At 35.0% G+C, this 27,632-nt stretch overlaps 1 protein-coding gene across 11 annotated transcripts in view; it reads left to right on the top strand.

The window, feature by feature from the left end:
• Nucleotides 1-27,632, top strand: part of KHDRBS2 (KH RNA binding domain containing, signal transduction associated 2) — a 651,287-nt gene that overhangs the window by 318,311 nt on the left and 305,344 nt on the right. For 10 of the 11 annotated variants that reach the window (XR_002915471.3, XR_008526227.2, XR_008526228.1 and 7 more), the window contains exon 4: nt 6,621-6,767. The exons of the other annotated variant lie outside the window; for it this stretch is intronic. Coding sequence is in view for 3 of the 10 variants with exons in the window: in XM_024248863.2 (XP_024104631.1) it covers nt 6,621-6,767 (147 nt within the window). In the remaining 7 variants the exon portion in view is untranslated. The remainder of the gene's footprint in view (nt 1-6,620; nt 6,768-27,632) is intronic. 11 annotated transcript variants of the gene reach the window in all.

Below are 27,632 nucleotides of genomic sequence, written 5' to 3'. Positions count from 1 at the left end.
TATGCATATTTAATGTTGGCAGAAACACTTCCTATTCTAACTTGGGTCCAGTTGGAGGCTTGCAAGTTAACAGACAATAGATTGACGGAGGAAATGACAAAATTTACTTACACAGGCATGTGGCAGTTGCTCAGTACTGAGTAGTTCACTGAATAGCCGGAGATAAAGTTTGTATACCAAACTTTAGGGAAGGGAAGTTTTCAGGTTTTAATGAATGGACGGTTCTGATAAGGCTTGTTTACACAATATTTTGGAATGTCCTAGTGCCTAAGGCCAGAGCCTCCCTGACTGGAGACCACTCCAGAGTCAGGGGTTGTGGTAGCTGACTTTGGTAAATCTCTGTTTTAGTAAGATTATGGATGTTCAGAACGTATTTTTTTTCTGCTTCTTTAGCTCAACTGTTTTCACTTTAAAATAACATTTGTGTGAACCCTGGGGCTCCAAATGGGTCTCCACATTTTTCCCATCTGAAACTTCCCTAGAAATTTCACAAAAAAAGCTAGATTGATTGCTCTGGGGAGAAATTTCAGGTTAAAAATTGTGAAATATGATATCTGTAAAAGGGAAACAGAAAAAGATTAATGATTGAAGCATAGGATAAATCCAGTTTTTAACTTCATAGTATAGCCCACTGAGAAGAGTTCTTGATGTTGAGCTCTAAGTATCTTAAGTGAGAACAGAAGTGGTATGGCTGTAGTCATGGTTATTTTCTGGAGCACAGCATGGAAGGTGCAAGTGTTCTGGTGAAATTTTTCAGTGGCCCAAACTGTGTCAGCAATAAATCTTTTGGTGTTTATATGAATTCAGAAAGCTTTTGTTACAGGATTTTGGGAAAGTGGCAGTTTTAGTTCTCAGTGATTCCAAGTGAGGAGGGTGGTAGAAAAAGTGGAACTGTTAATTGATGACAAAATTAAGAAGATGGTAGGACCCAGTTTACAAAGAGATGCAAGTAGCTAAAAAACAATAAAGATTAGAATCTAATAACCCGTAAGAGTGGTTTATAGTTTTCCATTGAAATATAAATCTTGTCTTTACAGTACACCTCATTTTTAATCAATGATAATCAAAGGAAAATTATTCTTGTTTGCAAAACAAGTCCTGATTACATTTGATTTGGCTTGATTATAACCTAAGTGAAGCAATAATGATAACTGACCACATGGATCTTTTCAAGTTTCCTCTGCTGGAGTTTTTTATTAACATAAGGAATCTCAGATTGGACTTTTAAAAGCCTTCTCAATGCTATGAAACCAAGCCAAGAACCAACCACCCTACTTCACCTGCAGAACCTATCCTATAAATTTTGGTGAATTCCTCTCTTCTCGAGGTCCCCAGACTATCCCAAGTATCCTAAGCCCATCCAGAAGTGACCTTTGTTACTTATCTTAAAGGCTAGAAACTCTGTAATCTAGGTATCAGGCCAGTTTTCCCAAGAGGCCTTTGTAAGCAGTGGCTCCATAAAGTCAGTCTTAGTTATGGCCATGTGTGGTAGCTCACGCTTGTAATCCCAGCACTCTGGGAGGCCACAGTTAGGGGATCACTTGAGCCCAGGAGTTTGAGACCAGCCTGGGCAACATAGTGAGACTTAGTCACTATAAAAAAAAAAAAAAAAAAGGAAGAAAGAAAAAAAAAAGAGAAAAAAACATTATTTACTCAAAACTGCCTGATCACATCTGATTTGATGCACATAATTGTCAAATATGACATTCCAGTCCAAACTATGGTTATATAATGAGTTTCCAATTTTTTTTTTTTGAGAACAGATTCCCATTCCTATTGGACTTATGCAACTGTATTGCCATGAAAATAAGAATATTCAATAAGAGTTTCCCAATTCTGAAGGAATTAGACAAAGAGAAAAAGATAAATATTTCATTTCTGTTTATAAAAGTATCATCAATTCAAATGGTATGAAGTATAAATAGCTTGAGAAAAGAGAAAAGAGTTCCTTAAATTCAGAAAACAGGACATTAAAGAACCAGTACTGTTTCAAACAAAGGCCATAACAAATTTCAATCAACCTTTCTTAGTCTACTGAGGTCCATATAATTACTTCTTGTTCTGCTTAATTTTATGAGGGGTCTTATGAACTCCTCAGTGTCTCCACTATAGTTCTGAAAATCCTTAATCAGTCTTGTGGTATGTTCTTTTTTTTTTTTTTTTTTTTTGTTTGAGACAGAGTTTGGCTCTGTCGCCCAGGCTGGAGTGCAGTGGCACCATCTCGGCTCACTGCAAGCTCCGCCTTCCGGGTTCATGCCATTCTCTTGCCTCAGCCTCCGGAGTAGCTGGGATTACAGGCATGCGCCACCACGCCCCGCTAATTTTTTGTATTTTTAGTGGAGACGGGGTTTCACTGTGTTAGCCAGGATGGTCTCGATCTGACCTCGTGATCTGCCTGCCTCGGCCTCCCAAAGCGCTGGGATTACAGGCGTGAGCCACCGCGCCTGGCCCCTTTTCTTAAAAGTATTTAAATAATGACATCCGAAGGTTGCATCCCAGAGTACCTGTTATAGTCCTTTCCATGGGTCTCAGAGGGAATCTCTTTTTGTAAAGACAAAGCCTGCTATCCAGTAGCTGCTTCCAAGAGCTTTCAGGAAAGCATCAGAGTAAGATATATATATATTTGCAGTGACTTTATTTCTTCATCACATTACCTAGGGTAAATTACATAATTCACAAGAATTTGACACTGTTGTCATCAGTCACATCTGAGTGGAGCATTTGCTTCTTAGTTTGGTATTAATAGTAACTACCTATGAATGACAAAAGCTTAAAATGGCCATGTTAAATATCTGATGTGAATTCATTATAACACAGTTGACAAAGGATTTTGGTGGTTTTTGTGGAATACAATATTTAATTTATGGAATTTAAATCATAGAATTATGACTGACTACATTATACCAGGACATATCAGGGAGATCAAGGTTATTGACCAATTCCTAGGAACTTCATAAAATTTCTGAAACAATAAAATCTACCCATACAAATATAAGGAAATTTAAGTATCTCTTCTTATTTGGCAATGCTTCCCATACATTTTAACATATCAAATGAACCTAATTAGTTTAACATCTCTCTTTTTACAAAGTGAGAGAACATGAATCCTTAGAGATTTTCCAGGAGCTCTCTGAAAAATCTAAGTTGGTTTGGGGTCAAGCAGACTTCATTTAGAATTTGATTTTTGCAAATTGTCAAAAATATCAAAAGATTGAACACTGTGTTAAATAGGATCACAGGTCACTGTGAAACAATACTTTAGATATCCACTTACTTAAGTGACAATACAAGATTTCAAAAGTAAGTATAGGAGGTAACATATTTACAGAGAGAAAAACAGCAACAACAAACAGACAAATTAAAAAAAAACTCAGTTTTTTTTTTTTAAGTGAGAGGACTTGGTTCTCATAAATAATTAAAGATGTGATAAATGTTAACATAAAGCATAGGAAATTATTCTGATAAGACACAGAATGTTTTCTAGGCAGATTACCGAACAGGTAAAGAAAAGGTTTTATAATTTCTTATTAAAGGCAGACCAGTAATCCAAGAAAACTTTGTTGTTTTAACAGAGAAAAATCAAACTCTAGTTTTGAATCAGTAATCTTTTGATATATATTTTGTCATTTGAAAGGCCACCAGGATGGCTAAATAGTAGAAAGGAGAGCTTTATTGGCATTAACTTGCAAATTGAGAAGAGAAACTCTCCAGTGTGGATCTAAGGTGCTCTTTATTTAAAGAAGGGAAGGACAGGTTAGGTCTTATGCCTCACAGGGCCTGTATTATACATATTCAGCATGTTTTGAGGGAAAAGCTATACATATTTATGAGAGGGTATGCCCAGTGGGTAAATATGTGTATAACATACATCCTATGTTCACTCTGAGGTGAGGTTTTAGCATTGAAATGACATGGAATTCAGCTCTTTATGTCAAAAGGTGAACTGTAGTACACAAAGACAGTTTGTGTGCAGCCCCTATAAGCTGGCTGAAACTGGCTTAAGTTCTGCAATAGCTAATCAGAAAAGAATATTTGTAAAGTCAGTCCTCTGTCCTGCAGAGCTGTGATGGTTTGGGTTGTAAATCAACCTGAGAGCTCTATTGTTAGGAAGTTTAGCTAAGGTGTAGTTTTCCTTGTAGTGGTAGGAATTTGGAAATTTGCCATGCCATCTGGGTCCTGAACACTGGACTCCTAAGTAACTATTGTGTCCTTAGCCTTAGGCCCATCTTAGTTGATAAATGGGCATCAATTTTGATCCCTCAGATTACAAGTCTATTAAAACAAATTTTTATAAAGAAACCCATTCAAATGTAGCCAGCTTTGACCAGGCAACATAAGACGTATTTTCTATAAAACTTCTACAATTTTTCATATCAATGCAATATAAAAGTTATTTCCCACTAACATTCTAAACTTTCAGGAGTTATTTCTGGTGGTGGTGGTGATGGTGTGATGCCTCACAGGAGGATCTAGAAGGGCAAAATACCAGCACCTAGAGTAGAACAAAGGAGGAATATGTGTTCCACATTAGATTATGAACAATTTATAATATATTCTTCATAAAAATACAAAAAGCAGGTAGCTACTATCCTTAACTTGACAACTTAGAAACCTTTTCCTGCACAATAATCTTCCTACAAAGAGCACTATCGGTTTATAAAATTATTGGACACACTGCTTATGGAAGATGTGATTCCGAAGGGTCATCCCAAGTAGCAAATGATGATCACCACTGTATCTTCCAAGGATAGTAGGGTCAATTAACTGCGTTTTCTTTATTTTATTGAGCTCCATAATGAGCTAGTCATGTCACTCTAGGAAATGTCACTCAATGACCATATTATTTTGCTTAACAGAGTTGAAAATTATTTCAGTTCCCTAGGAAATTCTAGGTGTAAGGAGAGGGTAACACAAAAATAACTGAATGGGAATCAACATAGGAAGTAATAGAAAGGGACAGTGTCAAGAAATCTCTGATTTAATTATTTCAGCATGTATGCCCAAACCAGCTGGCCCCAGAATGAACAAGCAGCTTGCACCTTAGCAGGACCCAAAGAGAAAAGAAATCTTTGCTACACCTCATGAATGTATTTTCATTCAGTCCAGTGTTGCCTCTCCTCCCCAAACTGATAATTGGGCACTAAGAAAAGCTCTCAAGTTGAAAAGTCCTAGGTAGAGTTTGAAAGTATCCTTAGAGAAGTGAAGAGTGGATTTCCAGGCTGCAAGGTGCTATTATCAGAAGGATTTGAGTAGGTGAAGGGTATATATACAGGAACGCAGGGATACCTTCCCATCTCTTTCATGGATCCTTCATCTTTTAACAAAATGAGCATTTCTAATCAAGTAAACTCTCACATTAACATGGGTTATACAGTTAACTCACATGACATCAACAGCAAATTTGTTCTTTTTTAAATCCAGGTAAGGTCTATTCATGTCATGTCTCTAATCTCTACATAAAACCAAGAATTACATGTTTAGTTTTATTTTTTGAAATTTAGTGAAGTAACTGCTGGTTGTTTCTGTGAGGGACAAGAAAGATAAAACATAATTAATGTTATTTATGTTAACTTTTCCACCACATTTTACATCTTGAAATTCTAAAAAATGCAAATCTGCTTGCAAAATGAACTGGGTCTGGATCCGAATTGGATGAAGCTATTTAAGTCTTCTAACCACAGTTTCATAATCTGAAACATGTGAATACGTACAAAATGATTTTGATTACAGATGATATGTATAAAATACTTCGTATACATTAACAAAATATATGGATCACACATTGATTTGCTGTACACCTGTACTGAATTAACCAGGTTTCAATAATGGCTTGGGCACAATACTAGGAAAAGTCTCTTCCAATAAAAATGTATTAGGCTGGTGCAAAAGCAATTACGGTTTTTGCCATTAAAAATAATGCCATTAAAAGCAATTAATGACAATTGCTTTTGCACCAACCTAGTATTATTGGTTAACCAGAAGTTACGTAGCCCATGCAGAATCAATGCCAGCAAAATGTTAAACAACCACCCTTTAATATTCCCCTGTTGACAAAATAAATAAATAAAGGTAGCAAGCGATAGAAAAGCTGTGGGTATGAGGCTTGCTGATAATCTGGGCTGGTGAGAACATAGACTTGGAAGTAAGCCTTGACTTGTATAGTTACTCTACTTTTTATCACGATCAAGTAACGTTCCTAACTTCTCAAAAAGTGGCTAGAAAGTTCTAGTTTTCTTAAAGAACACAGTAATAATCTTTCACTTACAATCTGCAAAATGCTAAACGTCAAGCACAAAACAATTCTTCCCTTCCAGAATGTAGTCATGTAGACTACAGTGTTAATGGCAATTCTGTGACTTATTTTCAGGGGTTTAACGTTTTCATTTAGCTGATTAAAATCTGCTGTAGATGATAATTATGCCAGTTTTTAAAATCATTCAAACACTCAAAAATGATTTTAAAATCTTTAAATGGCTTGTAGCAGATTTTTATTTCTCAAAGGGTTTCTTTCTACTTATGGAAAATTTGCTTAAATTATACCCCTTTGTCATATCCTCAGTAAATGTTGAATCAATGTAAAATGAGTGGATTTGTATTTCTAAAAATAACCTTTTTCACAGGAAGAAGAACTAAGGAAGAGTGGGGAAGCCAAATATGCCCACTTGAGTGATGAGCTTCATGTATTAATTGAAGTGTTTGCTCCACCTGGGGAAGCTTATTCACGTATGAGTCATGCATTGGAAGAGATTAAAAAATTCCTGGTTCCTGTAAGTGTCTTTCATTTTTTACAAAGATGTTTCTTATCAGCTTCTATTTTAAAATGCATCTTTGATTTTCACTGACTTTTTAAAAGGAAACTCATATTGCAAACCAATGATCTATCCACAGGTCGATACAAAGCTAAAATAAAATAGGATACCAAAACCACTTAACACAGGACCTGGCATGTTGCCATATAGTAATGGTTTCACATCAATGTTTGTCATGCTGGTGTCATGCCATGCATCGGTTCATAGTCATGAAGAAAAAGACATGTTTATAAACAGAAATATATAATTGAAGTTGTATACTTTTTTATTGCATCTTAATCACTTGAAAGGTTATCTTTTGCAATTTACAATTAATAGGGAAAGTATTTCCTGGTATAGTGGAAAGGGAAAGAGATCAGATATGTAATAATTTGAAATAAGACAATGATATCATTTAAACATATCGAATGTATTTTCATGTGATGGTGTGCCAGGTGTTGCCTCATAATAAAACATAATATAAAATAATCGATATTAGTAAAGCCAGACATCTGTTGACTTTAAACAAAAATTGGAAAAATAAACTCACTCTACCATGTGAGGGCAACAGAGAATGTTTATTTAGTAGGGCAACAAATTCAGGGTTGCATACTGAATAGAATTCTCTACTGATTTTCTAAGAAATAGAGGAAGGTTAAATGAATGAAGCTTTCCTAAAGATTGACAATTTAGCATTCTAGGAAGAAGTCATTCAAATAGAAATCTTGGCATCAGGCTTGGAGCTGGGAATAAGATAATTAGAAGAGAATGCTGAGTAAAGTTTTCTGGAGTGTCTGGCAGAGTCTTCAACAGAGAAAGCACACAGCTAAGATAGATCTGCACAATGAAGAAACTGTAGATTTCTAAATAAGCAATAAACTAAGAGGAAATGGTGGGTAAGGTTCATTGATTGGCAGTGATTTTAAGAATGGGAAAAGAAAAATAAAACCAGAGAATTTCAAGAATTTAAAAGCATCAAAATCTAGTCACATAATCTATTTATATGTCCAGTTTAAAAATTAATTTCTGTCAAGGCAAGGCTATAGAATAATTGCAGACTGTTCTGATTATTCCTTAACTTCATATGCACACTGAATTTCTGCACAATTTATTGTCTGATGCTCATCTGAACATCTCCCTAACTAGATCTCATATTTATTAAGAATGGGGATGCTATGTTTTATTTTCCTTTTGCCTCCAAACTAAATGCCTAGTGCTGTATTGAGTAAGGAATTTTACTGTATTTAGTTCAGACCAGACCTCTGGTAGCATACATTGTATAGAAATGAGACTAGGACTGTACATTACTAACATACTACATGACTTCAAGTCATTTAAATTCTCAAAGCTTCAGTTTATTCATCTTTAAAATGAAGATAATTATCATTGACCAGCCTCTATCACAGTTATGATGAATATTAAATGGGGTAATGCATTTGAAAGGACTTAGAAAATTATAAAGCAAAATATTAATGGATGGTTTAAATATATTGCAGAAAATATAACACAAATATCTAGGGATGACTTTCTGCATAGTTATTAATTGATATGTATATATACACACATATGTATGTATATATCCTACTCTGTAGGCTAAGTTAACACTCCTTTATTAGAAATGTCAGTAATACATCTCACTTGCTCACTTCCTAAACATAATGATTCTTGTAATTATTTCATTTATATACTCTCCACTGAAATATATACTGTGTGAGGATAGGGCTGGCTGGCAGTATCCCTTTTGGCCAACACTGTATCCCCATCTTAGCATCATGCCTAGCACAACAAATATTTACTTGATAGTTTGACTGATGGAATGATGGAATGGCTGACTATAGGCATGAGGAGTGATGCAGGGGATAAAATAGCTATCCAGGTAAAATCTGGGGGCTAATACCCCACAGTCAAGATGCACCATATATACAGACGCAGATGAAGAATGAAAATATTATCATGGCTGGTGTGACCTGGCCATGCCTACCTCTATGATTTCATCTTGTGTGTCTAACTTCTTATTCACTGCGCTTCAGACATGCTGGTTTTTGTTCATTCAACAGTCCAGGCTCACTGCTCATTAAGCACCTTTGAAGATTATTCTCCAAAGTGTTGACATGGCTGTTTCTTTAGCATCCAGCTGTCAGCTTAAATGTTAGCTTTGTAGAAAACTCTTCCCCAACCACACAGTCTAAAGTAGCTGCCCCCTTTACCTTCTATCATGCAGTCTTACTATATTTTGAACATAGTATCACTAACCGCTCTATTTAACATTATAATTCATTGTTCCATTATACCCTAGTCCTTTTCACTTATTTATTTTCCTCATAGCTCCTATCACCTTCAGATATTTTATATCTGTGTGTGTGTGTGTGTGTGTGTGTGTGTGCATCTTGCTTATCTTTGATTTCTATGCTAGAATATAAATGTCATGACGGCTATTCTGATATGTCTCTCAATGTTTTATTAGTAAATTTTCCCATCAATGAAAGTCATAAATTTATCCCATTTGCCTTGCTTGCATCAGCAGAAAGCAAAGAATGGGAGAACCGCAAGGGGCAAAAATGAACTGCCAATTTTTTTTATTCTATGAAATGACTTGGTGATCTAAGTTTCTTTTGATATTTGATATTAAAGCCCACAGAAATACTAACGTTTCTATATATTAACATTTGCAAACGTTGTAGATGAATAATTCTAGGCAGTAAGAGGCATGCTAGAACAACAAAGAAGGCTAATATAGGGCAAGACTCTGGAATTCCACTGACATCTTGTTTTTCTACGAAAGGGAGTAATTTTCCATGGTAGGACTTTTTACCTTCTTCTACCTCTTGTATGTTATCCGGAATTTACTCAACCTGCTGTATGTCCAAGGGTTGTAATTGTCTAAGATAACCAACTTTAGAACATAGAACTCCTTGTGAGCTGTCTGAGTGCTTTAGGATGTTGGTAAACAACCCACTTTCAGCATTTTAAGTGGATTGCTGAAGACAAAAGAATTATTATTGCCCTGGGGAAAATTTCCAGCCCGTTGGTCTCCATTCACACACTGTAGTCTTTATTTATTTATTTGTTTATTTATTTATTTACTTATTTTTTAAGATGGAGTCTCTCTCTGTCTCCCAGGCTGGAGTGCAATGGAATGATCTCGGCTCACTGCAACCTCCACCTCCTGGGTTCAAGCGATTCTCCTGCCTTAGCCTCCCGAGTAGCTGAGATTACAGGCACATGCCACCATGCCCAGCTAATTTTTGTATTTTTAGTAGAGATGGGGTTTCACCACATTAGTCAGGCTGGTCTCGAACTCCTGACCTCATGATCCACCCGCCTCAGCCTCCCAAAGTGCTGGGATTACAGACATGAGCCACCACGCCCAGACACACTGTAGTCTTTTCAAAACAAGTAGAGTGTCAAGGGTCAATAAAACACCTTTAATTTGAACATTGCTAATTTTAAATCTCTAGTACTTTTGGGAAGTGAAGTATTAAAGTTTTCATTATATTTGATTATTTATCTAAAAAATACAGGTTAGAATTGTAAAATAAATTATTTGATGAGTAACGAGAAACAGGATATAAAATCCTAAACTAATATATGCTTCAATAATGTTGATGCACTCCTCTCCTCTTTATATTCTATAAAGAGGTCAGCAAGTATTGCCACTATTGTATTCTATACTATTTCGTTCTTTCATAGTTCAGACACCAGGATTGCCACATATGGTTGTGAGAGTTATGTCTTGTGCAACTCTAGGGGGTGACATTTACACCATAGTTTGTGAATAATACTACCTAGGACCATGAATACAACTTCCCTATTTCTAATCCTTGTCAGTAGTTTACTTCAAAATGATAACACTGTTTTATTTTCCTAAATTGGCTTATTCTCACCTTCAATTCAATTGAATTAATAAGTTTTACTAATGCTTAATTATTAACTCATGACTGAAACGTACATTGTCTCATAATTAGAAATTATGAAGTGTTCAATGAAATTCTGCTCATTATGTGTTTATATATTCTTTCATTAAAAAGATGAAAGGAGGAGTTTTTGCACAGATAATTTGATTAGGTCGTGGATAACAAATAGATTGCTTTTTTTACCTCTTCCAATAACTATCCTATTGACATAGTTAAGAGATTGTGACTCTCTTTTCTACCTTGGCCCATCATGGCCCAGAATCTTCCCAACACAGCATGCTGCACAGCCTTACAATATTAGCAGAGTTGACAGAACTTGAAAAATTTTGCCATGCCAGGCTTAAGTCTTTAGTGATTATCACTAGAGGTCTGTATAATTTAAAGAAAAGATATATATAACTTTTATACTTATGTAAACGTGTGTGTGTATGTGTGTATCTGTTACTAGACACATATATAAGATTTTAAGTCAATTTAAGACAGAAAAAATATATATCATTCCAGGTTTTTTCTTTCCTGCATTAGTTGGATGTGTGTCTTAGTGATGGCTGTGATTCTTGAAATGGGGGAATTAGGGTGTATTATCTCATTTCAAGTTTGAGATACTGGTAACACATCTGGGAAACCTACCAAGAGCCTGACTATGGAGAAAAAGTAAAACCTTTTTCTTCTTAACGGCAAAAGCAAATGGAGGATATTCTTGCCTCCCTTCTTCAAACACTGTAATCCTAGTTCTGAAATTGGAAAATGCCACTGATTACTAACGGCAATCATACTGGGAAGTAAGTAAATGTAAGGAAAAATAGAAAAGGGAAGCAGAATTTTCAGTCTAGTAGATAGATCTAAACTTTCGTACACTAAAAAAAAGTTATAAAGTTTTAGAAGATGATACATATAAAAATGTGTCCCTGAAATTGATGCTATAATTTGAGAAAAAGTGAAAATTTGATCAGTCTATTTTTTATTTTTCTTTTTGAGACAGAGTCTCACTCTCTCACCCAGGCTGGAATGCAGTGGCACAATCTCAGCTCACTGCAACCTCCTTCTCCCAGGTTCAAGTGATTCTCCTGCCTTAGCTGGGATTACAGATGCATGCCGCCATGCACAGCTAATTTCTGTATTTTTAGTAGAGATGGGCTTTTGCCATGTTGGCTAGTCTGGTCTTGAACTCCTGACCTCAGATGACCCACCTGCCTCAGCCTCCCAAAATGCTGGGATGACAGGCATCAGCCGCCACACCGGGCTGATCAGTCTTTTATACAGGTGAATATATAGGGAAAACAATGTATTCAACTAAACCCCACCAGCCAGCAAAAGTAACTGATTAATGGCAAGACCTAGAAGGTGAGAGATGGCAGATACATTCTGACTGGCTGATGGCAGGAGTTCAACATTTATAGCAATAATATTCTACAAGCAAGAGAATGATTGGTTACAGAATTTAAAAACAAAGTTCAATGCAGAGAGGGAAGCAGAATCCATAACCCAGATTTCATTCCTTCATTGTTGTGGTTGTTAAAATATTGTCAAGAGTTCCCTCATATTGCTGTCTCAAAACCAGTTAATTCCCTTTTCTTTCTTGTAACTAATCATATTCTAATAGTGTGGTAGCTAATGGCAGTAAGCACAAATCCACATGTATTTATGTAATTATTACTTGCTCAGAAATATTTCCTGTATTGCTATAGTGCTATAGCACTATGATAATAGTCTGATTTTCTTGGAAGACATCTGTAATCATCTATGGAGTATTTCTTCTTATCTGATAAGTTGTAATAGATAATACAAGCTTTCAACTTAGAACAAAACTAAAATTCTTATTAGTTCTTACAATAGAATAATAGTAAGAATCATGATTATTATTATTGAACTCCAGGACTACTGTATCATTGCTAATTGATTGACATAACTTGGAAGACAGATAAAAGAAGTAGTTGGCATAATAATCATATGTCAACACTGACCAGCAAATAGCTTTTAGATGAATGCGACCCATAAAGACTCATGATTACTGGAGATTGAGCAGAAAAGGTGCTCAGTAATCAGAATCTGTTAAATAAGGTTTATAATTTTTATCTGAGAAAAGAATTGGAAACAGGTGAATAGATCATACTAATTAACACAACAAATATTTCTGGACACCAAATATATGCCAGGCACAATTCTAGCAAGGTATGTTACATGAGCCACTGACCTGGTAAAATTTAAGAACCAGAAAACTATTTCCAAAATGTAAAAGATAAAAGATTATAAAGACTTATTTGAGAGCTACTGGAAATGGGAAACCAGATTGGATAGTAATGTGTTTAAGGAAGGATGGTGGCAACAATAGAGCAGGAAACACTGATCAAACAGAAAGTGATATTCCTAGGGTCAACGAAAATGAATTGCTGGCAAAGACCACCACCATACAAACAAGCATAATTTATCTACTGAGACAGAGAAAAAGAGAGAAAGTGGAAGGGGGAGAGGAAGAGAGAGAGAAAGAGAGTTCGATTAGCCTCCTGGAAATATTGATGACCCACAGCAAAGATTCTATTTCACAGTGAATACTTTAAAATACACCAAGAAACACCTCCAGAGTTTAGCATATTTTAAAACTGATTTTTTTTAACAAAATTATGTATTTCTGAAATGTATCTTCAACTTCTAGCAACTAATTCTTACTTTTTAAAGAGCTAAATAACATAGAACATTTTTTTAATTGCCCTTCCTTGATTAACTGATCTCATTTTACTACTTTGAAACTCAGCAAGCTGCAATGAAAAATGTATTGATTCTTCCAGATGGTATTTAAACTAGATAGCCAGGAAACTTCGGAGAATCCCTGTTGTACCAAAAATATGACTTCTATCTCATCTTTAGTATTTTTGTTGTTATTGTTGCTCCCTTCCCATTCACTCCACGCCAGTCTTTCTACATAGTGTATGTAAGGATGTATATATAACAATGCCTTAAAATACAAGTACAAATGGCTTACTGGATGGTCTGTACTCAATGTGATACAAATAAGACTTGGCTTTATTTTTTTTAACAACTGTCATTCTCCCCTTCTTATTCTTAACTGCAGCTTGAACAAATAACATAGTTTTCTACTCCTTCTTCTATAAGAAGAGTCTCAATTTAGGCATTTGAGGTTTTAGGAAGCCCACTTATTTCCAATTTATATTTGCCATTTCAAATCTAATACAAAATTCTTCTCCTCCCACAGGTTTAGAACAAATTTACAGCTTGGGGAGTAGCAGTGGGAAGAGGGCATGTTATACTCATTCATCTCCTTGTACAGTCTCCAGCTTTTAGTGCTCCTAGAGCTTTGTGAAAAGGTCATGGAGAATGAGACTGGTAGGTGATGTGAATGTAGAGCAAGAGAGGCATAACATTGGTCCTGTAATAATCTGGTTGGCCTCGTTGGTTTGAGTCTTAATTTCAAATATTTTCCCCTGATGGGATATGTGAATGATAGACCAGTAGAATTGTTGCATATCCTCAAATGACTTTCTTCCTTTTAGCTCAGTGGACTCTTTGATGTGTTCAGAGTTCTCACAGTGAAGTGTTCTCTCTCAGTAATCTCTAAATGCTAGGTTACCATCTTCCTGCATCCAGTGTTGCATGTGAGCTTTCTTCTGTGTACTTAACTTGGTCTTTTTGAATGAGAGCTGTATTTCACCTTATACTTAGAATTCAAGCATTTTACCAAGATATGCTCGGGTGTTGCTCTTTTCTCATCAGCCCATACTTGAAATAAAATGATGGGATTTTTTTTTAAATGCATTTGAAAGAGTCTGAAAATATGCAGTTTTTTTTTAACTAATCAGCTCTTTACTTTATTCATGCAAACAAGAAACTTTTCTTTAAATGACCCAATCAAGTAACATAGGAGTTCAATAATGAATTATTGATATATGATGATGGTGGTAAGAGCACCATTTTTAATTAATCAGTCACCAAGATTGCATGATATTATATATATAGATGCACACATGTGTAGAGAGAAGACAATCACTTATGTTATTTCTATATACATAAATAAGTCAATTGTAACTTTCCAAAACCTGTTTCCTTTTATATTGCTACTATTTCTCAGATGTCTTTCATTCCTTTTCTTCATTTTCCCTGTTCTGAACCTTAGAATTTTAGGGCTTGGCTTCTATAATATGGAAACTTTAGTTGCTCTCTTATACCAAGAATAATAACATCTTAAAATTTTAAGAGATTTTATATTTTTTTTTTTGAAACACACCTCTCATTTAGAATTCTACAGCCTCCAACTAGTATTTATCTTTATTTAACTCAGAATAAAATTTGAATACACAAATTCATATAATAATTTCACCCAATTTCACTGGTCTTGTCTGTTACCCACAGCATACTGAAGGGATTGAAAATGCCATCTGATGAAATTATTGCATTTTTCCAACATAAATTACATTTTAACCCTCTTCTGTTCTTTTCTTCTTATTTGTAATCTACTTCTTATTTGAGGAATTTGAAGCTTTAGAAAGACACTTTTATAAGCCAGGATAGATTTCAGAATCAGAGGAAAATGATTTTATAAGTGAAAAAAGAAATGTTTTACAAATAAAGGGTATACGACTACTCTCCTTAAACCCATACATAGACAAGTTATAGTTAGGATAAGATTTCAGTTAAAACTAGTCCTCATGCAAAGTACAGACATCTTTTTAGACCAGACATATTTTTACAACAAAAGAAACCCACTGCATAAAACATATTTTATAATATTCTTTGTTTAGAGAGTGTACTGAATTGTTATGATTAACAATTTGCTAGTAACTGTGCATGTTAGTGATACAAGGAGAGTAACCTTTTCTCTAGAATCTAGATGATGTCCTCACCAAAATGTGGCAAAACACAGGTCACTTCTTATAAGAATTACATTATCAACCTTAAGTTCTATGAGCAACAATAATCTGTTATCCAAAAATTCTTTATTTAGATAAACTTGCTACCCTTGCATTAAGCCCAGTTCACTTTATTACAGAAAAGATCTTACATGTAAAAGCTTTTATCTCAATACCTACGTGGATTCATTTCTATAATTATAGAACTGGAAGGGATACTTAAGCTCAAAACAGTTAACAGGTTTCTAAGGCAACATAAATATTAACGTTTGGAAGAAAGTACTTGAAATTCATTCTTTTTTTCTTTCTTTTATTTTTGTCATTCCTCTAAAGAATTCTCAGAAGCCATAGAGCTCCAAAGAGGGTTATTTGAAAACCACAGTTGGAATCTAAGCCTCATTTTACCAGTGAGGATACTAAAGGCCAGCATGCTTACTTAAACTGCCCGAGGTCAGGCAACAAAAAAGGGCCTGATCAGATGCCTCCTCATCAAGGATATTATCAAAATATGCAGGCCTAGATGCTGTAAGTTTTCTCATGCTGTGTTGAAGGGCACTAAATAAGTAACTTGCAGGTGGCAACGGTTTGTGTAATTAGTATTAGGCTTCTCTGTATTTAGAGAATCATATAATGCCTATTTATGGTTACATAGACAACTCTGGACTTATTACCATTCAGCAAGCACTTGCCAATATTGCTTTTAGTGGTAACACAGGTGCAATTTTTCCTGCACATTCTTAGATACTCATTAATTCAATAATATATTCATAAGGCTGTTCTATTTGGGGACCTCTTGTTTTCGCTTTCTTATTTTCATGGCAGAAACATATTACACCCATTCGTGAAATCACTTTGCGGTTATTTTAAACATAGGCAAGGAGTATGTGACAGAACTGTGGTAGGTGTAGGGGCACGAACATATCATATGTTGGAATTATGCATTGCCAAACATTTTCAGGAATATTCTCTCATATCTAGAAGCAAGATGATGCCTTTTTACATTATAATGTGGTCATTCTCACAGTTAGTAAGAATGGTTAATAGTGCAATGTACTGAAATATATTTAGAAACTAGACTTCAGCAGCAAAAGAGGGACTGGCATGGTAATGTATATATATCATCGGTTATTCTCAGGAATAAAAGAAAATACTATTTAAATTACAGTAACATTCTAAAGCTTAAAGATCCTCTTCTCAGTAATAAAGTTATGGATTTAACTAGTATGCCATGCACTGTGAGGAGTGCAGAGAGAGGGGGTATATTTTCAGTATGTGTGTGTGTGCATGTGTATATATATATATGTGTGTGTGTGCATGTGTATATATATGTGTGTGTGTGTGTATGTTTGTGTGTATGTGTGTGTATGTATATGTATTGAGAGAGAGAGAAAGAGCCAGAGAGAGAGAGAGAGAGAAGGGAGATTCTCATGGAAATTTTAAGAGCAGGCAAAATAATAATATAGAGCCTCACAGAGAACTGTGAGTCCTAGACAGTGTAGGAAATCTAATAAATAACTTCAACATTAAAATAATCCACCTCTCTCTGTGTGCTTATTCACTTTCAGCCTCTTCCCAACCGGCTTGCTTACCTGCACTCTGCTTTCTTGTCTTCAGAGCTTCTACTCACTCCTGGTGTGGGACTCCTCTGAATCTGGGTTTGCTATAATAGCTCTTGCCCTCTCCTTTTCCCACTGACCCTTTATAACTCTCCTTTCAGCTACAGCCCACCCTGCTGCTTCTTGTTTTCATTCATATCTATCTATATCTATATCAATCTATCTATCTATCTATCTATCTATCTATCTATCTATCTAATCTATCATCTATCTATCTACCTATCTTCACAGCATACAGCTTGGAAAATGGCTTACATTTCAAAGAACTTTCAAATAAATTACAGTCTTTTCTCTCAGATTTCACAGATATACTATGATTTACTGTTATAAAGTATTTCACTTTTTTACTTTGTTTTATTTCCTTTCCTTTAAGTCTGAAATTTCAGTGGGCTCATTTATCCTTTTTTTTTTTTTTTTGTAAACATAGTGAAAAGAAATCCTACTCCAATCTAATCATTTAAACATGGCACACAATTGTAATTTCATGTGTCTTGTTATATTTGTATGACTTTAAATTAACAAGATAATTTTAAAATTATAAAGGAAACTATCACAATTCTATTTTTCTTTAAAATGTATCTCAGTTAAAAATATACATAATTTTTGTAGATCTCAGTGTATAAAACTATCCCATTCATTTATTAAACATAATTAGGAATTTTAAAATAAATCGGCTAAATATTTTTAGTTTAAATTGGCTTCATTTTTAGAATTATCAATATATGAATGAATGAGCATTTCTGACTATTGTACTGTTTAAGGAGAGGTTTTCTTTCAGTGCATGATAGGGAGAGGCAGAAAAAAAGAAGGAAAATAAAAAGACATGTCTGAGCCAGGAAACTAACCTGATTCTAGTGGTTTTATGGAAGCTTAAGACTCTCAAAACCCATATTCCAAAAAACAATAATAACAACAATAAAGTTACAGTTAGAAGTTAGAATAGTTTTGGGGTGCTGTGGAATGCCATGTGACTAGTGACAGCATGAAGAATTGGGCTGCTGGATTTTGGCTTCTTAAGATATAGTGTAATTTGTATTTTCCATGGGCAAGTAGATCACTGATCACTTAGAAATCACTTTCAAAATGAGAAGAAACCTCTGGATTCTCTGCCCAGAAAAATGCACATGCAAATTATCATGTCCCCTGGACAACAGAGGTCCAGGGAATTCACATTCATGGATCAAAGATGAAGGAGACTTACACTAGAAGCATCACAGTCATAGTATGAGAGAAAGAAATATTAAAATGCATAACTAAAATTGCATTAAAATGCTACATTTATTTCATATTAGAAAATTATATGATCTATATTGAAAAGTACAGGTCATTTTGCCTCAAACTACCTGAAGATAGTTGTAATAGAAAAGTACATTTTCTTACAGTTATCTTTTTAAATGAATGTTTTATCTTACGATGAGATAATTTTACTACCAAACTGTAATTCATTACCTTTCAGTGTAATTCTCATTTTCAGATTTAATTTTAAGCGTGAAACAAATTCTATGTCAATTACAGTACAGTTAGAATGTATTGCATCCAGAGATTTATTTTCCCCTGATATCAATCATAACACTTGGTCTGCAGGAGCAAGAATGAGAGTAGGTACACTATGAATAATAGGAGGCTTTTCTGTCTATTGCTGACTGACCCTAAACTTCTGATCTAAGTAATAAAATCAGGAAATGTAGCTCATTATAAAGAATATACACAAAGGTGAGGAAACTTGACTGTGGAATGTCTATTATATTTTAAATTAACTTATTGCAGTCACTCAAATGTCTCCTTCCAATTTAAGTGACTTTCTAAGCATTATTCATCAAAATATCAGTACTCCCATTGCTCTCTACTCTCCTCTGCAAGAAAATGCTTTAACTTATCCTCTAAAGTAGGACAACTTTACCATAGTCCAGAATCTCCATATTTATACATCATATATATTATTTATTTATGATTCTTTGGAAATAAAAAACAACTGTACAATATTATAACAAAAGAAATACTAACATATATTGGTAACCAGAGTGACTCTTCTTAGAATATCAGATTTTTCACTAACTGACCCTCAACCAATCTGGAAAATATCTACCCTCTCTTGCTTTTTAATCCCCATTTGCCTCCACTGATCATGCAGTTTTCAGAGATAAAAAGAAGAAACTGTAGGGAATAATGTTAACCGGAAAACTACACGTCTCTCCAAACCCCACTTGACTTTTGTCATCTGGTAAATACTTAGAGATCAGGAAAGAGCAGGATGCCTAATAGCTGCCTGTCTCCTTCCAAGTCCTAGCAGTTGGCCATACCTACAGCAGTCTAGGCTGGGTCCTCTTGCCTCTTTCCAAGACTTTGAAGCTTCCAGACCCGTAAAGGCTATGATTGATTTGTAAGTAGGGGGAGCAGATGTTTCAAGTGCCCTGAAATTGGTCCCTGGCAAGTGGCAAACCATCAGCCCTCCCAGAGCAGAGTGGAAACTCTCTGGACTCTTGTCACTGGAATTTAGCATTTCCCCTTTAATTTTTTACATCTCAACCCTAGAAAGCCAACATCAAACTCCCCTTTTCCAAAAAGCAACAGAACTTCGTTTACATTCACCCAAGTGCAAAGATTAACAAATTCTGTGCAACATACATCAATATTCATGAATATACCAGTATACTGAAATACAAAATGAAACATTAAAATATCTAAATATTTCTGGGTATACAGATGTTTACCCATGTGTAGAACAAAATGTACAGATATTTGACTAAAGTATTTTTTATCCTGTTGGCAGACTCTATTTTTGCCTAAACACCTGTGTGGAAATCTGTTTAAGTGCTTTTCCTTTGAAGCACATTTCTGCCACTGTTGTTTGGCTCATTCATCTGTTATTTATGTTACAACTCAAATGTCAGAATCACTTGAAAGCTAGACCAAGACAATGATTCCTCAATTTGTTTTTTTAGATAACTCAGTATCTGTAAATCGCATTAGCTAATTAAATTCATCAAGTGTTACTTTAAAATAATTCAAAAATCAAATCACAAGTAATAACAGGCTTTTAATTTCAAGGAGAAAAAAGCTTATTTTTTAGAAATAGTCAGTTTGCTTTCATAAATTAAAAATTCGATTTGTAAACACACTAGTGGACATCTAATATGCTGGAGAGACATATAAGTTAGTGGACATCTAATATGCTGGGGAGACATATAAGTTGACAGCAAATATGCTATTTGCAAATGTGTCTCTCTTCTCTCCCTCATGAAATGCAGCTTCCTGAAGTCAGAAATCAAAGCTGGATTATACTTTATAAGCTCCATGCTGCCTGATGCGATTGCATGTGCCATCATTCTCAATAAATATTGATTGATGAACATAGCCTCTTACAACGTGAACAGGCTAAAAATGTTTAACTGATTTTTTTCATGGGCCAGAAATTCTTCTACAACATATATATGGGTGGGCTCCTAAAGAGCAGCATTATTCCTCTGTAACACCAATTGATACAACAAACTATAAGTGATAAATCTTGGCTTCATGCTTGATTTTTTTCTGTAAGTGAACTTGTGGTAACGAGCTGTAGTGCAAGGAGGTCCGATATTTTGTATTGCGGTATATTCAGAGGGAAAGAAGTACATGTCTTTAGATGACATTACACTTCATAAAGTCAACTGGAAAACAGAATTAAAACTGGTCATTCCTTTGGGCACAAGATGAGGATCTTAAAAGTTGTCTTTTTGTTATGGAAAAGCTACTTTAAACCTTAGGTGTAAAGGAAGAAACAATATTTTCCTCAGCTTACTTTTTAATATTTGGTAAGAAATTATTCTAATTTATAGATCACAAAAGTTATCTCCTTTAGTTATCGAGAAGAAACCTTTCACTTGGATTTATCGGGCCCACATACAGGATTGCACATCAAAATGTGAAGGATGAGGAGAAACCCTTGTAAAATCCTGCAGGCTATGTGTCCAAATTAGATTGTATTAGGGGACTTTCCTTAATTTAGATTGGGTTAGGACATCATTTCCCAAAATATTACGTGGAACACTTATTTCACAGAGTGGTCTATTGGAAAAGAAAGTGAGAGGGCCCCTGTACTCAATTAAGTTTACAAAATGCTTTCTTCAGTGTTCCCCTTTCGTAGAGTCACATCCCTAATTACCATTTAAAGACTCTGAGGAGTCCTGCAGTGAAGAAGCTAAACTTTTTCAATCCAATGTTTGCATATTTATTTGGCCAAGTAGTCCTTGTTTAGGAAGTTATCTAATTTCGTCTCAACGTACTTTAGAGATTGTTATATTAGAGCAATATTTCAGCTTTTGTAAAGTGAGTTAGTTCTTAAAACAGTAGCATTTCCCTCATTCTCAAATTTCTGGATCCTCAGATATTTTCTTAGACTGCTAAAATGTAATTGTTCATGTTTTCATATCATATTCCATATCACTAAATACCATAATTTATAATTACATTAAACCAGGAGTTTATCTCATGTTTAGAACATAGCCTCAGATAACCAAACTGATATTGGAATATTATTTACTTTGCATGTATTTGTGACAGTACCCTTACTCCCTGCAATCATGTTTATTGCCATGTTTTATTTCACTATTAAATAGCAACCAGCTTATGTGGTGTTTGGTAGTGAATAAGCCTGCTGCTGTCAGTGTGAGAAATAAAAACAGAATGGCCAGCACAAATATTTAGCATTGAGACTCATTTCCTTTTAATCATACATGCTCACCAACGAAGACCTATTCACACATTTGCTATCACATAAAATGTAAATGTGTTTCCCTTTTTATTAACTGAAAATTTGAGCTTCCAGAGCCAAAATCCCACGTTGATAGTTGATGGAACAAAGGTTCTAAATCTGATTTGTATAAAATTCACATGATATTTTATTGTCACCCCTAGGAGTGGCCTGGCCTAGACTATAGTCATGACTATCTAATTTTTGTCAGAAAGTGAAGATGAAAATTGATAATGAAAATGATCATTTTTGACAGTTATCCTCCAGATTTATTTATCCTAATTTATTGATTGTAAGCATCTTCTAACTATAAAAAGAACTCCCCAAATTTTACAAATTTAATGTTGAAAAAGTTAGTGGATCTTCTACAGTGTAGTACTTGTACTTTGTATTAGTTGAAAGGTCACATCCAAATATAGTATTAAAAAAAATACCTTTGCAAAACCTTGACCCCTCCCACACACAAAAAATACGATCACTTAGAGTGTGCAGCCCATAGATTGGGAACTACTGAAATGGAGCACAGATCTACAGGCCACACATACTATTTTGTTCGTGTGTTAGAGCAGCAAGTTTTAGAGAATATTATTGGTTGTGCCCACAGTTATTGCTTCATCACAAGCTGATCAAGAGAAGTCATGTTTCTTTCTACTGAAGCAGGAACCTAAGGAGACCAGCTTTTTAGAACCTAACCATGAACTTTCAAAGCATATCGTCATACTTTTGATTAGCAACACAATAGAACTGCCATTCAGCTTCTGCCAGAGATTATAAACCCACTCAGCTGCCCAATTTCTATCAAAGCTTACTTGTGAGAAATAGTGTTTATTGAAGATTGCCTGTAAGATATACTTGCCTTTAGAGCATGAATTCATTCATGCATTACCTTTTCTAGAGTATTTTTCATGGAACACAGGTTCTGGTTGGTCCTCTATTATATATATATGATATGTATATATCCATATATATATCATATATATATATCCATATATATATCATATATATATATCCATATATATATCCATATACATATCCATATATATATATCCATATACATATATCCATATATATATCCATATATATATCCATATACATATATCCATATATATATCCATATATATATCCATATATATATCCATATACATATATCCATATATATATCCATATAAAATATGCTATTGTATTTATTATATGGTACCTTCATAGTCTATTTTAAACACAGCTGCCAGAATGATCTCATTTAAACTATAATCCAGATCATGTCAGTCCTGTTCTTAAAGCCCCACACTGGCTCTCTGCTTCATGCTGAGTGAAAGCTATAGAATTTATAATGGCCTTCAAGGCCCTCTATGATTTTGCCCACCCAGCAACTTCTCTTTGACCTCATTTGCCATGGTCTTCCGTTTTTTCCCTCTGGTCACTCTAACCTTTTCACTGTACCCATGCGCAAGTCAGGCTTGCTCTCTCCTTAGGGTCTTTGAGCGAATCCTCAGTATGAAAGCCTCCCCACAAGTCTCCATTTCAGCACTTCAGCCTTTTCAAATCTCTGTTCAAATGTCATTCTTTCCAATAAGGCCTTTCCAACAACCCTACTTAAAACATCTTGCTCCCCCTGCCAGTACTCCTGATTCCCCTTGCCCTGTAGTATTGTCTCTTTCCTTCCTTCCTTCTTTCTTTCCTTCCTTCCTTCCTCCATCTTTCTTTTTTCTTTCTTTCTTTCTTTCTTTTCTTGCTTTCTTTCTTTCTCTTTTCTTTTTCTTTTTCTTTCTTCCCTTCTTTCCTTCTTTCACACTCATCAACTTCTAAACCACCTTACAATAAGCTCAATTATTGCTTTTGCTTATTATCTGTCTCCCCTACTAGAATGTACATTCCATTTTTTTATGGGATGTTTTATTCATTGACTATCATTAGAGATAAGAAAAATCCCTGGCCATAGTAAGCACTCAATGAATAATTGTTGGCTTATGCAATGAATGAAAGTTTATTGTAAGGCTATTGTGGCAACATAGTATATATAATGCTCACTTTCTTGGGATCTCGTAAGGAAAATTTCTCTCAAGTTTCTCTTTATCCATACAAGTCTCACTTCTAAGCTGTGGACTGACTTCAGTCTGGGCCAGGGAAAAAAGGAAGGGAAGAAAGTGATAAACTGAACACTACTTCAATTGTATTATAAATTCTGATTTCTACTCCCCAGTCTGCACGATGCTCTTTACTTTTTATTATCTTCAAATAACTGCTTCATGCACTCAGTGAGTAAAACATTGCAGAGTGTGCTCATTTCATCTTACCTGAACGAGATACCTTATTGGAATTCTTCTGCTCTTTACCTCATGAATATTAAGCCTTTAATCTCAAAATTTGCTCTCAAATGTACATAATGTCTATCAAAAATAAATTTATGTATGGGAAGAAAAATTGATCATTTTCATGCAGGAAATTTGTTAAAATGCTTAGAATAATTTATCTGTTACTGAATTTCGAGTTTTGTTAATAGAGGCATTCTGCTTTTTGTTGAAATGTTACAAATATGGCCTTTTGCGCTTGTGTTATAAAACCCATCCCTATAAGCTAGTCATGTTTTTATTGATCTAAGGATCAGTATGTTCATTGCTTCTGAAATATTTCACTTTATTTCACCACAGTATTGCAGTCATACATAATTGTGATAGTTAATAATTGGTTAGTTGAGTGTAAAATTCCCTCTGCACCAATTAGATGCAATTTTTTCCTATGCTGCTTTAAAAATATACATTAGAAAAATATTTAACACTCTTATTTGTAACTGCTCCAAAAGGTTCAGGGCTCATGATTTTTTTAAAATAAATCTTTCTTAGAATTGGGCAGTTTTTGCTACTTGTCTCAATATCGGTAGAAAGAGACAGATCACTAGATTGAGGACAAGAGAATAGGTACTATAAGCCCAGGTGGAGAAGCAGGTTGTATGGTGCAGATTAGCTCAAACAGAAAATACATTAATAGGGGGTTTTAAGGTGGGTACTTTCTGAGCCCTGGGGATCATCGCAGAGAGCCGTGAAGCCAAGCAAGGTGCCTGAAAAGTACAGGGAAATATTTGGCGAGCAGGGACAAGATATTAAGCACAAATTCTAAACTTTACATTTCATCGACTAGTCTTAATAGTGATGCAATGTTTTCTGAAACAGAAGATTCTTAATTATTTGTTTTTCTAAATGAAATCAGAACCAAGCCTTGAGTCCATTGAAAAGGAAAAACATATACTTAGCTAGAATTTAGGAGCACAGAGGCAGGGAGCCAGCCAATAATTTCTAACAGAAGCATTTAAGCATATTTAATATCTTATTGTAGAGCTAAGATTTACTTTGTTATTAGAAATTTTCTATGAATATGGCTGCCATTGAAAGCAGACTTAACTTTGTTGTGAATCTAATATCATATTGCATTTTACCTAACCCATAACTGTCTTCATATTTTGCTTGTACTTGGCAGAGTCTACTTTCTATTGCATTTTATATTCTATTCTTAGTCTTGTTATATAATTAAGAATAGTAGAAGTATCAAGAAACAAGACTATATAATCTCATGAAACCCTTAATTGACTTACCTATTAACTTTTCCAATTTCCCTGCAGAAATTGTTTCTATCGATATTTTAATTTCATGTGAGCCAAATGACAGGAAGTAAAGAGATTTCAGCAGATGGTTGCCACAAACTACATACTACATTTCAGAACTGGTCTACAAAATTCTGCAGCTTGGCAGTGTGTGGTAGATCACTTTACTGCCTGTTAATGCCAAAAGAAATCTGGCTGAAACGTGTGTGTTGTTCCATTTAATTTATTCTCTGACTTTATTAAGAGCTACCAGACTTGATTTACTTGTGTCTGATGTATCCATAAAATTTAAATTCAAGAAGTTTCACAAGTCAATGTTTCCCATTTGCCTTAAATGAAATTTCATGACATCTAAGATTCAAACTTCAAAGAAACTACTGATAGCTTTAAATATTCTTCTCAATAGGCAGTCTGTAAATACAGGTGGCAAGTGATGTGTTTACTAAGAGTATGCCCTTATATTTTTAACCTAAATCACTATTTTCTATTCTTAACAATCTCATCCAATAACTCCCTGTGAAGTAGAAGGCAATGTTATCTGCTGATTGTGAAGGCTGAGAAACTGGGCTGGAAACTGGGAAAGATGTGTAAAACATTTAAACATTGTGGACAATAGAAGAAACTAGGCAAACACGAAAACGTTTGAAGAACAGACGTTGTTAAAGTGACACCAGTTGAGGTTGTAGTGGCACCATTGATACTGAAGTGCATTGTTCTGCAGCATTGTCTGTCCCTCTCACTGACCACAGCCATCTGAGTATGGATACTAAGCAACAGAGATTTGGATTGACTCAGAGTGGGTTTATGTCAGGCTAGTTTGATGTAGGAATGAGGAGCCCAGAGAATTGAAGGCATTGTCAAGGGCATAGATTGAGTTATAGATCAAAGGGTCAAAGCTCAACAGAGCAGAAAATAAAGACAGAAGACAGGAGGGCTACAGCAAAAAATGACATTAGGTGAAATAGAGTATTTTATCTAAGATCAGGTTCTGTAAAGTAAGAATATTTAAGGCAGAGTTGGCACAATTCTGTAAACAAGGCTCATGGTGTCCAAAAGTAAATATTTAAGAAGTGAAACAATTCCGAGTGATGCAAATTCAAGGGTGTGATGATTACAATGGATCACTGAAGTAGAATACAGAGAAATATCACTGTTGGTGAGAGGAAAATTATTATATCAATGAATAGTTTGTTAGAATAAACCAAATTTTAAAATCACAAATGAATGAAATTACATCCAGGCAGCTTACAGACAACAGCATGAAGGGTGGCCAAATGGCTTTCTCTTCAAGGGTGTGGGCATTTTTATCCCCAAAACAGGAAAGTAATTATATGGAAGCAACATTGATGAAGAGAGGGGAACCTACTCCTCTTCTTGACCCTGACAGATACAGGATATGCAGAAACAACATGTACTAACTGGACTGCAAAGAAGCCAGGCTTCAGTTAAGAAAATGGAAATTGTGTCCACCAAGAAATTAAGAATAGAAGGGATATTGTTCTGTGTGTCTTCTGTTAAACCATAGAATGGGAGTACAGAGAACAGAAGGAAATAGTTTTGATGTCAATAGAGAAATCAGTTGCTGGATTAGAGACTAGGCCAATCAGAACTTTATGATTGAGAATAGAGGATAAAAGTGAATTCTAATAATGATGATTATCAGGCGAAATTCACCCCTGATATTTCACATAGGTCCTTTTCTATTTTCCCTAAGTGTTGGCCAGTCTGAGAAATAAAGGCACAAAGTACAAAAGAGAGAAATTTTAAAGCTGGGTGTCCGGGGGAAACATCACATGTTGGCAGGTTCTGTGATGCTCTCTAAGCCGTAAAACCAGCAAGTTTTTATTAGTGATTTTCAAAAGGGGAGGGAGTGTATGAATAGGGTGTGGGTCACAGAGATCACGTGCTTCACAAGGTAATAAGATATCACAAGGTAAATGGAGGCAGGGTGAGATCACAGGACCATAGGACTGGGGCAAAATTAGAATTGCTAATGAAGTTTCAGGCATGCATTGTCATTGATAACATCTTATCAGGAGACAGGGTTTGAGAGCGGACAACCAGTCTGACTAAAAATTATTAGGCGGGAATTTCCTCAACTTAATAAGCCTGGGAGCACTACTGGAGA

The sequence above is a fragment of the Pongo abelii genome, chromosome 5, assembly GCF_028885655.2.
Source record: "Pongo abelii isolate AG06213 chromosome 5, NHGRI_mPonAbe1-v2.0_pri, whole genome shotgun sequence".
In the NCBI taxonomy this organism is placed as follows: domain Eukaryota; kingdom Metazoa; phylum Chordata; class Mammalia; order Primates; family Hominidae; genus Pongo; species Pongo abelii.
This window is presented reverse-complemented; position numbering and strand designations above follow the sequence as displayed.